The sequence below is a fragment of the Phaenicophaeus curvirostris genome, chromosome 1 (genome assembly GCF_032191515.1).
Source record: "Phaenicophaeus curvirostris isolate KB17595 chromosome 1, BPBGC_Pcur_1.0, whole genome shotgun sequence".
Taxonomy (NCBI): domain Eukaryota; kingdom Metazoa; phylum Chordata; class Aves; order Cuculiformes; family Cuculidae; genus Phaenicophaeus; species Phaenicophaeus curvirostris.
This window is the reverse complement of record NC_091392.1, coordinates 74,259,488-74,274,783: the sequence shown is the minus strand read 5'-3', so window position 1 is coordinate 74,274,783 and position 15,296 is coordinate 74,259,488. Positions and strand designations below refer to the sequence as shown.

Genomic DNA, 15,296 nt, shown 5'->3' with positions numbered 1-15,296 from the left:
AAGCCTCATTCAACAGCCTTTCCAAACTCAAAGTTCCAGAGATGTAATTGAAAGGAATCAGGTATGAAGTTAAACCAAAGGAACAAATATTGAACCTGCAGCAAAATTCCTTCAAAGCCTTGAGTTAAGTCATGTGCTTTAATTAATTCTGATTTCTTTAATCAGCAGAAGTGTTAATTGATGCACAGAGAATGTAAGGATTAGATAGAAGTTCTGCAACAATGATGATAAAAATAACCTCTGAAACTTCAGTCTGAGAATCAAACATTTCTATCACACATTTGGGAAATTTGTGTTTTCATAACAAACCTCAGAGAGAAAAAGAATTGCTTCCAATTATTCTTGAGATGGAATTTTTTGCTATAAAATCTAGCCAAAGAAAATGTGAGCTGAATTCTATTAACACATCAGTCCTCAAAGGCAGGCTTCTTAGCCCTGAGGGGTACCCCACAGGCCAAGTGATTCAAACTGTAATCATGCCAGAAAGCACCTTACTTTTTTTCTTTTGGTAAAGGAGTTGGGAAGAATTCCTAATCAACTGAGTAAAGCACAGCCACACAAAATTCAGGAACATTAGTGCTGGCAGACTGGACACATATCTGGAAGTACAACACAGTGGAATTGATGCTTTCTACAGCCCTCTCCTTGTGCACTCAGTATAACCATATTTGTTATTGCTAGAGATATCAGGACTCAGTGTGCAATTATAGGCCATGAAACTCAGTTTGATGGACCACAGTGTACTGTCTTATCCCTTTAAAAGGCCTGATTTTGAATACAGTGAGCTGCTTCTATAATTTATGTGGACAATACAGTGACGCAAACAGAGGCATCATAGTGCAATGCAGGCTAAGCTTTTTATTAAGCACCTCTTTTAAACATGAATCTCAATTGCTTCTAGTTTTGTTATCATTTCCCATCTAGACACCTGTAACATTGACTGTGTTCGGAAAAGGATGGAGCAGAAGCTGCAAACTGCAATCAAAACATTGAGGAAATCTATTAATAAACAGCAATTTTACATTCAGTTTTCTGGGGCAGAATATGAAGTGGCTCAGAAGCCAGCTAAAGCTACTGAAGGGCATGACGCTTGCAGTACAGGGCAAGTGCTGCAGGATGGAAAATGCGGTAAGTCCTAACAACTCTATTCAGCCATATTCTCCAAACAGGCACTCCAAAAGTAACTTGTCCGTAGTCAGCCAGGTAGGAAAACTGTGAGATAACAGGCAATTTAGGTCAGTATTATTCAGCATATGTGCATGGACCACTGACAGTTCATAAGACTTGGAAGGGAGTTCGTTTTGCAGGAGAACAAGTACACACGTGTACATTCCCATGCTGCCAGCAGGTATCAAGGCCTGCCACAATGTTGGCAATTTGTTCCCAGTTGCCCCCCAGATCTTATGAAAATGTAATTACAGTTCTGTAAAACAATAATATGGTGTTTGCCTAGATGCTGTGTATTTAGTTTTAGATCACCTCACCTTCTCTCTTCATCAACAAATTATCAATGACCCACAGATATATTGAAGTCCAATAAAGAAAGAACTTAATGTATTTTTACTTTATGTAAAATGCCTGATTTCTTTAAGCTTTTTCCCGGGTTATCAGGCTCTGGTGCTTTACAGGGGCCAAGGTGCTAGCACAAAATTCTTAATGGTAGTTCAAAGCAGTGCAAGCTTTCTAGTTACTTAAAGCTACCTTTGCAAAATCAGCATATTAATTTTTCCAGCTTCTTTTAGACACCTAGTGATTCACAAGCAAAAAATATTTAAATGCAGATCTGATAGGTGCCCCTAGTGAGTTGATTCAGAGGCTGTTTTCATCATATATGAAGTGATTTAGAAATTGTATTGAAAGACTGTTGCTATTATTAACTAGCTATACTCACCAGAGAAAAGTGTTTAATGCAATTATGTGCCCCATTGCAGCAAGGAAAACATGTGTATTCATATCTGTATTGAAAATGCTTTCCAGTTGGGGTATTTGAGTGTCAAAAGGCATAAAATATTACAATGGGATACACTGACCCCAGAGAAACCTCTAGAACTGATCTCAGGAGATGGATGTTTTGTAGTCGTCTGCAATAAAATCAACATGTAAATGCATCTAGTGGAAACTAAACATTCACATCACTTCGCATACATTATGCACCACTGCTTTAATTAAACTGCATTATACTCTTTTAAGACTGCATCAGATTTATTAACAACAGACGTCTGATAAACACTGCAGTACAATACAATGGCATTTAATAGTTTAAGGAACAGAAGAAGGACCTCCCCCTGGTGTAAATTGACCTAGACCACAGTGGAGATAGGCCTGTTTACATTAGGTGAGGGTCCTGGACTAACATATGCAAAACATGCAACTATAATACTGGGGCCAAAGAGATCCATCTTCTCTAAATGTTTGATTTAAAAGCAAATAATGTGATCAAAATGAAAGTCCTTATGTAGATTCCCCTTTTCTTTTCTCAGTTACCTGCAGCACGGGCACCTTTTATAGCGGAGAACATAATCAGTGCATTCCTTGCTCACCAGGAACATATCAAGATACAGAAGGTCAACTTACCTGTGAGCCTTGCCCAAGTAACGATGGACAGGGAGTAGCAGGCGCCCGGAATGTGTCAGAATGTGGAGGCAAGTTAAATTTGATTATAAAAGTATTAGGTGTTGCCACACAGTCTGTGAGGCATAGAGGCTAAAAAAGGGGAGAGCCTTCCACACTTCTGTCTTGTAAAGGTAACAGAAGAAACCTCTGTGCACTTACAAGCAATACACAAAATGCTTTGGCTTGTTCCATCCACTGACACTGCAGACAAGAAGATCTGACCTGCTATAGCAATGTGTGTTTTGTATGGAAATGAACAAGCCAAGCACAGCACTTTGCTTCAAGTCAGGTATGGAATCTGGACATACCTTGACTTGTAAGGGCTCATCAGGTGTAGCGTGAGCCAAAGGGATGGATTACTTTGGACTGGTATTGGTGAGTCTAATGAACCTTCTAATGTAATGTTTTGCATGAGATCCAGTTTACCTGGTCTAATCAGCAGCAATCATAATTTTGAGATATTTATGCTGCAGGGATCTGTAACCTGGACTCAGAGCTAATGACTGCAAGTTTCAATGCTGCTTGAATTCTCTGTAGCTTTTGGCATGTGATGTAGCATCATCATATATAAATTAGATTACAATGATGATAATACCTGGTTTCAAGAGAGGGCTGTGCTTCTGCTCTAACTTGATCAAGATAAGGTTTTAAGACACAACTGTTAATTATTTTCTTTCCCTTACTTCATTACAGATGAGCAAAATCTAGCTTATAGCAGATGCATTATTTGACTTTCAAAGAAATCTGTCCTATCTGCTACGAGTTCTAACTGTAAGACTCATCCATGTCATTTACATTAAAGCTTTCTTCAAGGATTTCTAGAGTGAATGCACAATGAATGTCACTTGAGAAACTGCTGTTTTTTCCCCATCCACTGAATAAAAACCAGCTCTAGTGTCTCCAGTCCAAACATATGGTAGATTTTGCCTGTTTACGGCATTAAGGAACTATCACGGGAAAATTCTCAGAATTTCTATGCATCTTTGTTATGTTGATTTGTATTTATCCAAAATCCAACAAGAATAGATTATCAAACAATCTGAGTTTATAAAGGTTGACTATAGTCTGCTGTCCAAAGCAGCACAATGACTTAAGGAAGAGATTGTTTTGTTTCCAGGCTTGCATTTGAATTATTGTTCTGCACAGCAACAGAAAGAAAACCTGATTATTTTTACAGCGTGGATCTGTCTCAAAATGTTTGCTGTCGGGTCACAACAGTCTGGTTTTCTGCTCAAGTCTCTCCTTTTCTCCTTCTGTGAAAGCAGCAAGAGAGAATATGTTTTGGACTAAATAAAACATCCTGTCAAAGATTTTATCAAAATCAGTATGTCTCCATAAAATGTGCCAGCATATGTGGTGAAACAGTGTATTTGGATGAACATGGGTTTTTTTAGAAACACACTCACAACCTGTAATCAGCAGTATTTTTGCATCATATCTTATAAAGCAGTATTGCCTGTGTAGTAACAAATAACTATGACTGAAAGCATTGCCTCCACAGGTGAGGCACGTACAAGTGTATGTAAGAGATTTTAAGTGTTTGTGGGTAGAATTCTTATATCATAGCTGCATGCTACATGTAACTTACATGCAATCCATGCAGGTACAAGGCCAAAATGTAATTAGAAAATCTATCATGTGGGGCATTTCTCAGGGAAATCACCTCAGATCTGTTTTGTTGGCAATTTCAATGTAAAAGGCAAGAAGGGAGCAAGTTAGCTAATTTTATATACAGGTAAGGACTGAAACATATTAGCGCTGAAAGCATTGTGTGTTTAGCAGCATTAAAACCCAGTTGTACTGCTTCTTTAAAAGGATGCGTGTAGGTCACCCTTCATAAGTATTTAATTTTCACAGTAAAATCTAGGTCCAAATCCACTCTTCTTTAACTACCTTCGTGTAGTAGTGACTAGCTGGACCGTAACAGATGGATCAGTTTTGCTACAAAACAATACCAGAATTGTCTTCAAATTAGTAATATCATAATATTCCTCAGAGTTCTGTGTAACAACAGCCAGCTTGTACAGTCATATCCCAGATAGCTGGGGTGGAGATGCAGTAAAATCCCAGAGATCCTGCTCTCACAAGTATCCATAGGAGTTCTGACTTTTGTGAGGACAGAACATGAACTTCACTTTCACTCAGGAGCTCTAGTTCCTCCTAAAAGCCAATTAGTCAAGATACTGGATGCCCCCAACATTTCGCAGCAAGTATCAGGGTTCTTAAGAGATCTCGACTCCACCTAGAGGTCTCAAAGCTTTCAGATTTTGCAGACAGTTTTTTCTACCTACTCTTCAGTTCTCAGGGAAGCTAAATTACAAAGTATTGGGATTAGGCAACCCCAGGGAACAGATAACATCTCAAAGTGTCGGTCTTCCAGGCAGGGGTGATGTGAAGATGTGCATTACTGCCATAATCTTGAAAAACCTTACATACCGATTCTCAGGTAAGCTGTTGAGTAAAGCACTCAAGCTAGCAAGAATAAAGCCAAACAGATGCCCATCAGAAATTACCTGGAAAGCAAGTTTTGAAAATACCTTGGATCTGTCAGTAGACTCATTCACAAACTGCTTTGCTTTACAAAAATCACTGGTTTCTGGCAAAAGAGCTTCTGAGGAGCACTGTTTTTCACAGCTGCCTGGAAAGCTGCTCATGTCAGTTGTTCTTATAGACAGTGTCGCATCCCATCTGGTATATCCCATGATCTACTGTTTCTGTATCTATAAAATGGAGATTAAAAAACAAACAATTGCTCGCTTCATCGATATGGTGTAAAGTTTCTTTTTTTATCCTACAGAATACTTTGAAATTCTCACAGGAAAGACAATGTCTTCACGATGAAAGTACAATGTCTTCAAATAATAGCTTTTTAGGAATTTAGTCGTATTTACTGGCGGTGTTTGGAATTTGATTTTATGAAAATCTGCATCCGTCTAGATGTCACATGTTTAAGTTCAAGGAAGCATTGCTAACTACTTGTGGGGTTTATGCTTTTTCCAGAAAAGTCAGGTCACTAAGACAGATGATCATTTTCAACTTCTAGGGCAGTGTTCTCCTGGGCACTATTCTCCGGATGGTTTTAAACCTTGTAGAGTCTGTCCCCTTGGGACATACCAGCCTGAACCAGGAAGGACCCTCTGTTTTCCATGTGGTGGCGGGCTTGTGACCAAGTATGAAGGTGCTGTTTCCTTTCAAGACTGCGAAACCAAAGGTGAATTTTAAAACTTTCTGTGATTCATGTTCCTGCTGCTTGCTCTTTTGTTTGTAATCTTCAATGCCAAGGGGCTTTGAAAGGCTCCAAAACAAACATAGTCACTACGTGTAGAAACATAGTGTGTGATTAAGTTAAATGGTCAGGTAATCTGTAAACTAGGAGTGATCTCCTGAGGTTGCAGAGGCTGAACAGGCTTTATGGTTTTCTTTGGAATTTACCACAGGCAGGTGCGGAGTCCGTAAGTGGTACGTGAATCAGCCCCATTTTATGGAAAGAAATAAGACAAACTTGCATTAGAAAATGCCTTAGGCTTCACGTCCTGTATATTTTTTATTTTCCAAATTAGACAAACCAAACAGAACAGAAAATAAATGATGTCAAGGATTGATTATTAATGACCTAGGCAGAAACTTTAACCATGCGACACACTGTGTGGTCCATAATGTCAACTTCCAGTGCAAATGCTGAAGAAGGAATCTGCCCAAATGCATTATTGGTTTAGTTACTAGAATGACATACTGGCCCTGGCAAACAGACACTAATGGAAACCTCTTTCCTGTTGTTGTCAAGGGCATTTTTACTGCTGAAGCAGATACATATCAACTTCCATTTATTACAAACTCATTGGAAAACATTATTGAATACAATGGGAGACATATGTAGTGTGTTACTGATTTCTAAGGGTTTAGCTTTATGTTTTAGAACACAATTCTAGTTAGAACATCCTTTCTAATGGGAAATGCTGAGAGATGTGTCTTTTCAGCTTTTATAACCTATTAGGTATATTGCAGAATGGAGATCATGAGGTATGTCCAGGGTAGAGGAAAGTTCTCTCTGCACTGAAAGTTGCTAATTTCTGAAAATAACACACCTCATATCTTACAGTTCATTGTTCTCCTGGACACTACTACAACTCCACAACACACAGATGTATCCGATGCCCTGTGGGAACATACCAGCCCGAGTTTGGACAAAACTACTGCATCACTTGCCCTGGGAACACAAGCACGGATTTTGATGGCTCCACTAATGTTACACACTGCAAAAGTAAGTTCCATTTCTATTAGTTGTGAGGCATGGTGTATCTTTGGATCTGAACTGCGTCGTGAAGTTTCCATCTGTCAGACTGCACTTCAATTCTGTATTTCCTAGTGAGTATATATCTGCTGCCAGAAGAAAGAGTATAAGTGGGGAAAACAAATAAAAAAAAAACAAACCTGGAAAAGTAACACTTGTTGCATATGATTGTTTTAGTCTTAATGTAATTCGGCAGAGTGCCAGCCACAAGGTAAAACTACCAAACTCTTGGTTTCCCAGATCCTGTAAATTCTCTTTCAGGAATGCATATTCCTCCATGTCTCTGCAGAGCACAGTACCTTCTATCAGAGTAATTATTTTATAATAATTTTATAATGCTAGGAGATACCTTACAGTGTACAGCAGTTACTCAAGACAGTGAAATCTTCTCATAGGCTTTATTAATGTACTCAGCCTCCTATCTTCAATTACTATTTTAAAAATCCCCAAGGATTCTAGTGCAATTTTATTTCACCTTTTGTGAATGACTGATTTTTTTAGGCAAGCATTTTTTTTTCTCCCTACCATGCTAATTTAAGATAATGTCTCTATAATAATTAGGTAATGTCATTTAAAGTAACTATTCATGTGCAAGTCTTACCATAAGTTTTTATTCTGATTATGTGCCATGCATTTTTGAAGACCATTGTCATTTCTAATGTAGTTTGAGAAAATCAGAAATCTGTAAGGAGTTTGAAGAAATTTAATGACTTTCCTATAAAATAAAACCATCCTTGTAGCTTCATTGTCTTGGATACTCCCTATTTTCAAGCCATTTTGTGACCTTTCATAATCTTTGAGGCTTAGATTCCGCAAAATATTTGAATATTATCTAGTTTCACATGGGTGAGTAGGCCTGGAGAGGTCAATCTTAAGGAACTTACTGAATCAGGCTTCTGTGGCAAATTCAACAGGAGTTTTGAAAACTTAAATTAAAATTGATCCCTCAGTGGAGATGCTTTACTAACTGATTAAATTTAAAATAAAGCAAGGCGGGTCTGTAATCAAGATAAGGTTGGCTATTAGGAACATCACACTCATTCTGCTAAATCAGGTTAAAAAATAAGTGAAGTTAAACCAGAATACCTTCTGCATGTCAGCATGGTGTCAGTGGTAACCACTATGTGAGTACCTCTGTGTTTGTTTCTTAAACAAATATTAAAACAGCCTGAATGAAGCATTGAATTAGGTTATACACTAGAGATTAAGGTTTTGCAAATCAGTTGGAGCCACTCTGCAGATCAAGTATTCCTTTAAAAGTCTTTCCATGCTAAACAAAGAGGCAGCTGGAGAGTGTATGCATTTCTAAACCCACAAGGAGGAGTTTAGACTTGCTTTTGACAGATCTAGAAAAACACCTCAAATTAGCTAATCAGCTAACTCAAACGCTAATTTATGCTTCTCCACAGACCAGCACTGTGGAGGAGAACTTGGGGATTATACAGGCTATATTGAATCACCCAACTATCCTGGAGACTACCCAGCTAATGTCGAATGCATTTGGAATATAAATCCACCTCCAAAGAGAAGAATACTCATCGTAGTACCTGAGATATTTCTCCCAATTGAAGATGAATGTGGTGATGTTTTAGTGATGAGAAAAAGTGGTAAGTTGATAAGACATGGGTTACATAAATATTTATTGCAAATTGACTGAGTGGAAGGTTCACGTTGAAGGGATGACTGTCTTCATCTATCCAGTGTTCTGAAAGGATTGTTGAATAAACTGGCAGAGCAAGGTAAGTCAGAAAACTGTACCAATAACAATTGTACAGAGTGATAAATTAATTATTCGAGTATCTTGGCTGAATCACAAAGCAGTAAATAGTCTTCTGTCTGGTGCAGTTATCACGTGGGACACAAAGTTATGCTAAGTAATACTGGGAGAGCACTCTCCTGCCATTTGTACAAACTGTGCTCTCACTTATTCTTTGGAAATGCATATACGCTGCAGTTCGTGCTGAATCTGGGCAGTGGCACAGGCTGGTGTACCTGACACAGTCAAGAAGTGCAAAGTTTTCCCAATTTTATGTGGAGTAGGGAGTGTGTTGTGCCTTTGATTATGAAGTTAATTCAACAGCTTCAGAAGTTAAGACACCAGTGAGATGCACTCCTTCAGTCCTGTATAGGCATCCAGCTTCCCGTGATCTGTTGCTAAATCCCAAAGAAACACCAAACTTGCAAGGCAATTGTTTATATGGAGCTTTGTTTAAAACAGCGCCCTTTTGCTAAAAGTGTAATTTATTTGCTAAAACAATTTTCACAACATTTTGTCCTTGAGGGCTTGTGTTGACATCTGTTATATATCAGAAGAAGAAAACTGCTCATTACAGATGGAAGGAAATTATATCTGTCCAGATATCAGTTTTTTTAAAGCAAAATATTTAGCGTAGCAAAACAAATCAGTTGTCTTTCTGATCCCAAACTGCAGTTCCAACAGTGAGTAAAGCCTGTCACATTAGAGTCAAGTTTGATTTTCACTTCAGTGCCCATAACAGTACCAGAACACCACCACTGGGAAAAGAAAACAGATTTTCAGAGCTGTGATCACTGTATGTTTGGCATCATGAGAGTAGATTTTAGGAACATTTATCATCTTTTGTGTAAGGTCAGCTGCTAATGTCACCGTGGAAGAATGGACAGCAGTTCCAGAGTTAGTTAGATCCACTTTTTTGTACTTCAAGGATCCAAACCCCATTCAATTCATAAGATGCCTTTTGCTAACATTGGCAAAAGGTGAATTAGGCCTAGCAAGTTAGATTTTAGGTTACACTTACTGTTGTCCCTAATTACCTGGTAGCTTTGGAGTGGGTTTTCTTAACTAGTTAAGAAGGGGTTCTTTTCCTTTTGTTTGAAATTCATTTCAGCTTAAACAAACCTTATGATACATTCATAGCTATTTGAAGACATCCTGCAACCTCCATCTTTTACGTACATTAGGGGCAAATGAGAGTCTTTCTGGTGGCCAGCTTTTAGCTCTGTTTCTATCATTATAAGAAGAGAACAGTATAGATGGTCTTACATCCCTTTAGATAATGGGAACAACAGGTGATACAGCATTGAATGGGCCTCTCATTGGCATGCTGGGCAGACCCTGTCCATAGAAGAGATTTTTTTTTTTCAGAATCACTACAACAAGCTATTGCATTCTTCTAAATGGTTTATTGCTGTCAGATGAACTCCCCAGACTGGGCATGTAAGGAGCTGATTACCACAATTGCCAGGGGTGCAGCTGACCTCTCTGGGCTCACCACATGAGAACCATGGAATTCAATGCTAGACCAGTACAAAAAATAAATAATACTTACACTAATTTTATAAATGTCAAAAATTGTCTCTGGTACCTTGCTATCTACTTAAGCTTCTTGCTGTGGGACAAAGAGGTTCCCATTGCCTTTGTGGAAAAACTTACTTCTCCTTATAGACAGATAAAGACTACATCCCTTCTATCATGAAAATCTTCTGCTTTCAAGAATACATCAGCTGAGAAGTATCTTGTCAATTTGACATTTCTGACCTCTCAACCAGGAGGGGTGCAAAAAGTTATTTTATAAGAACATTTCTTTATTTAACCTCCTTTCTAGCTTCTCCAACTTCAATTACTACATATGAAACATGTCAGACTTACGAGAGACCTATTGCATTTACATCAAGATCAAGGAAGCTCTGGATTCAGTTCAAGTCAAATGAAGGAAACAGTGGCAAAGGATTTCAGGTCCCCTATGTGACTTATGATGGTAAGAATGGGATTATTTTCCAGCTTTGTGCTCTATCTGAATTACAGAAAATTGTCTTTTAGAATCTCTCTTGCACTGATTACAGGGAAAGAAGAATGAGGAAAATCTTGATGTAACTCATTTTAGTCCAATGACTTACTTTAAAACCATTTGCAAAGATTTTGAAATAATACCTAATTTTATTTTCATTACGTTTTCTAATACTGTAAGGATGGACAGGAAGTTACACAGAATTCTTTAAACTTAATCCTAATCTCACTGAATTAAAAAAAAACTCCTTTTAATTGGCGTTTATCATATGAATAGTGAGACTACCATTAATTGCTCAGCATTTTAGGAAGCCCCTTCATCAAGTTCTACTAGTAACCCACAATGATTTTGAAAGTTATAAATTAATAAAATAACAAATCCAACAGAGAAAACAACGCAAAAAGAAATATCCTTTCATTAACTACTTCCATAAATCCACATTTTAAAACAGACTGGCTTGTCATATAAGTTATGCAATAAACTGTATATTTTGAACTTTGGGGTGATTTCTGTTTTCACAAAACAATAACTTTTCTGTGGTACCTTTGACCGCTGTTAGTCCTTCTCTTTTCCAAACACTAGCACAATTTCATGAATGATAAGAAAGTGTGTATTAAGGTGGTCATTCAGGAGTCAAAATGAGAGCTGTCCTCAGGGCAGAACATTAGGATCTGTTCCTGACTGTGCTGCTGGCTTTACGTTTAACCTTTGACAATTATTTCATATCCCTAGCTCTGTTTCTTCATCTCCAGAATGCAGATAATAAAATATTGTTATTAATAACAGGGGAATAGCAGATAATAAAGTGTTATTATCTTAAGGGGATAATAACTAAGGGGCTAAGTTGGTATTTATGTAGATAATTCCAAATTACTGTTCTAAAGCTGTACAGAATTCTGACATGATTAGATTAGACTACAGCAGCTTGAGAGACAGTCAATAATTAACTGGATACTAAATTTCTCGGCTCTGTCTTGAAGAGCTAATGTCTGGGTTTTATCCTCCCAAAGGACGTCACAAACAGTCATTCAACTGATCTTTATTTTTCAGAGGATTACCAACAGCTGATAGAAGATATTGTTCGAGATGGGCGGTTGTATGCATCAGAAAATCATCAAGAAATTCTAAAGGTAAGAAAATTCTGCTTTACATGAGGCTAACCAAGAATTCCTTTTGCTAAATATTTTCCCAAGATAGTTCTTTTAACTCTAAAAGGGTCATAATATTTAAACCTCAAGTGTGAGCCCAAATTAAATTCTCCATCTTCTGAGGTTTGTGCTGGTATTTGGAGCAACACAAGAGCTACCGCTCAGCTGGACTGAGCGCATGTGTACATCCTTTGCTGAATCAGGAACTAAATGAAATGTATGCTAACACGATTGCATTTTAACAAAATTAGTCAAACAAGAATGAAGAACCTGTTGTTCTTCACCCTCAGTCTGTCATGTGTTTAAATGAGTCAGTAAGTTAGAATTTCCTGCATGTTAAAAAAATTATTTACCTAAATCTCTATCCTGCCTCAACAAGACATGGCCATAGTGTAGCACTGTTATCCATACATGAAATTATTTTCCAAAGGCACAAGCAATGCTTTGAAGAGAATGGTGGAGGAAAGTTGCTGGGTTGCCACCTTTAACAGCTAACTAATTAAATCTGAAAAGGGGCTGTTTAGAAGGCAAATTCAGCCTTGTAAATATACAGTTTGAATCATAGAATCATAGAATAGTTTTGGTTAGAAGGGACCTTAAAGATCATCCAGTTCCAACCCCGCTGCCATGAGCAGGGACATATCCCACTAGATCAGGCTGCCCAAGGCCCCATCCAACCTGGCCTTGAACACCTCCAGGGATGGGGCAGCCACCTTTCCCTTGGCACCGTGTTCCAGGGCCTCACCACTCTCATAGTGAAGAAATTCTTCCTCATGTCTAGTCTAAATCTGCCCCTCTCCAGTTTATACCCATTGCCCCTAGCTCTATCACTACAAGCCTTTGTAAACAGGCCCTCCCCAGCTTTCTTGTAGTCCCCCTTCAGGCACTCAGGTCTCTTTGGAGCCTTCTCTTCTGCAGGCTGAACAACCCACACTCTCTCAGCCTGTCCTCATATGGGAGGTGCTCCAGCCCTCTGATCATCCTCGTAGCCCTTCTCTGGACACATTCCAACAGCTTCATATCCTTCTTATGTTGAGGTTTCCAGAACTGGACACAATAATCTAGATGAGGTCTCACAAGAGAGGGATAGAGGGGCAGAATCACCTGCCTCAGCCTGCTGGCCGCGCTTCTTTTGATGCAGCCCAGGATGTGATAGGCCTTCTAGGCTGCAAGTACACATTGGTAGCTCATGTCAAGCTCCTCATCAACCAGTTTGCAAGAACAGGAATTAAGTAATAGACAGCCTCTGTGGCCAACCCTGCCCCAGGCCTCCCAGTATTCCCTCACTACACCTGAGGTGGCTTGGATCTTAAGCCCAGTGGATACAGTCAGTCTGGGTTGAGGCTCTGAATCGAGGCTTTACAAAGGTACAAGAGAATGTCTTTAAAGAGCTCAGCCTCAATGTTCTCTCTAGTTCAAGAGAAGACCCTGGACAACAGGCTGGAAGGGTAGGCAGAGGTCATTTGCAATTCTAATGGCTAAATTCTGCAGCCAGTTTGTGGTTAACCCAGCTGCTGCCCTCTCAGTTCAGGACCTCCCACGAGTGCTAACTGCAAAAAAATGTCCAGCACAGTAGACAGATTAATCTATATGGAAATGCACAGCAACATGGAGTAGTTTCCTTACACTGCTTTTCCCAGAATCAAGTTTTGCAAAGAAAAAAACGGTTGTTCATTAATTTTGAAAGCAGTGCAGAAACTGAATCCAAATACTATTTTTATCTAATATATATGTTGTCTCCCATAGGACAAGAAACTGATTAAAGCCCTCTTTGATGTACTGGCACACCCACAAAACTATTTCAAGTACACAGCACAAGAGTCAAAAGAGATGTTTCCAAGATCATTTATAAAGCTACTGCGATCAAAAGTTTCCAGATTTCTACGACCGTACAAATAGTCTAATGGTATTCAATTCTGGGTTACTTTGCATTCCTGTCAAATATTGTCTTTCCTCCATAGTAGAAGCATTTGCTAATTTGAAGGCTCTTTTTATGCAGTCCTGATGTTCAATTTGTATATTGAAGAATACTTAAAACGTTTTATAATCGTTAAAAGCCAATGATCTGACTGGGAGTTTTTACTACCAAAAAGGCCTGTGCATCCCTGAGTGCATCTAGTTGAAGACCTAACTTTGTGTCTGCACTCGTGTATGTTCACTTTCTGTTTGAAATCACATTATTCTTTCTAGCTTCTTATTTTTCTTCAAAAATAACTTTGGTCAAAGCAAAGAAGGAAACTATTCAAATCTGATTAAACTACCTGCAGATAAGTTCTGTTGTAGAAAGAAGTGTGTAGTATAAATAGTATTTGGAATTTGAATTGCACTTGAATTTTATATTTGAATCTTTAGAAGAAAACAAAACAACCTAAATTTTGGTATTTCTCATTTGTGGCTTAGTGGAACCTCTGTACAAAAGGAATTCAAAGGGGAAAAAAAGGAAGAAGAAAAAAAACCATACAGATATAAAATTTTGTTTTATTAATTTGTTGAGATTGAATCCCATGCCCTAATATCCTGATGTTTTTGTCTGTCCTCGTAATTTCTTCAGAGGTTTGCCACTGTCAGTTGCTTCATAGAAACAGATCCAGCTCTGATTTTCAATACACCAGTTGGTCTCTTTAAGGCATTTACAATGGAGTAGGTGAGAAATGAACAATGAGAGTAGTAGGCTTGTTTTTCTTTCTGTTAATAGAGCATCTAATTAAGTACAATATATAAATATATAAATATATACTTCTATTTGTGGGTACATTAGTAATGGTATCTTTAGTTACTGTAAATATTATTCATACTTAAATCTTTACTGCCACATGCTCTATTTACTCATATCTATTTTTAACTTTGCTTAGATGATTAAAAGAGTTCTCCAGGTGTTTGTCAATTCTGTTAGCACCAAACTGAAGCCTTTTTGGTGGTTTATAATACTGGATAATGGTTTACTCTGGGACAATCTCTTTCAACACACATTTTTTCAGGAAAAATAACATCAGTTAAGATGCAACTGCTGTCCAGTAATGGGCCAGCTATTGCCTCTTCCTTGAGCACCCTTCACATGCAAACCAACAAATTTAGCCCTGAGGACAACACATGGAAGAGGAGCTCACCAAGGAGGAATTTTTGTTGGACCTGCTGTCTCCAAAACACTGGGAACATACCTGTGTCAGAGGCCCAGACTGTAATGGGGGTGAGGGGGTGACCAGGACACAGTTTTGCAGATGAGTTGGGGGGCTGGCCTTGCAGTCTTCAGAGGCTTGGTACTCCCTTTTGTCATAAATTTGCAACCACAGTGCCCATCAGCCATGGTTTGCAAGAAAGCATTAGCCTCGTGGTCATGTCTTCCTCACAGAGTGACAGGTACGGATGGGTTAAAATGATGTGGGTAAGATCCTGCATTTCCTGCTGTTTCCTGGCATGGGAGCTAAATTTGATGAGAGAGTAGCTTTTCTTTTCATTAGTATTTCATCCTCTTTATTT

General features: G+C 38.5%; 1 protein-coding gene across 5 annotated transcripts in view; it reads left to right on the top strand.

The window, feature by feature from the left end:
• Nucleotides 1–15,296, top strand: part of SCUBE1 (signal peptide, CUB domain and EGF like domain containing 1) — a 222,042-nt gene that overhangs the window by 186,030 nt on the left and 20,716 nt on the right. For 4 of the 5 annotated variants that reach the window (XM_069863916.1, XM_069863906.1, XM_069863897.1 and 1 more), the window contains 8 exons: nucleotides 925–1,128; nucleotides 2,481–2,642; nucleotides 5,657–5,824; nucleotides 6,713–6,874; nucleotides 8,314–8,511; nucleotides 10,489–10,641; nucleotides 11,722–11,801; nucleotides 13,566–14,229. In XM_069863916.1, coding sequence (XP_069720017.1) covers nucleotides 925–1,128; nucleotides 2,481–2,642; nucleotides 5,657–5,824; nucleotides 6,713–6,874; nucleotides 8,314–8,511; nucleotides 10,489–10,641; nucleotides 11,722–11,801; nucleotides 13,566–13,718 — 1,280 coding nt within the window. In that variant the 3' untranslated portion in view covers nucleotides 13,719–14,229. The remainder of the gene's footprint in view (nucleotides 1–924; nucleotides 1,129–2,480; nucleotides 2,643–5,656; nucleotides 5,825–6,712; nucleotides 6,875–8,313; nucleotides 8,512–10,488; nucleotides 10,642–11,721; nucleotides 11,802–13,565; nucleotides 14,230–15,296) is intronic. The other variant, XM_069863926.1, reaches the window with a different exon arrangement.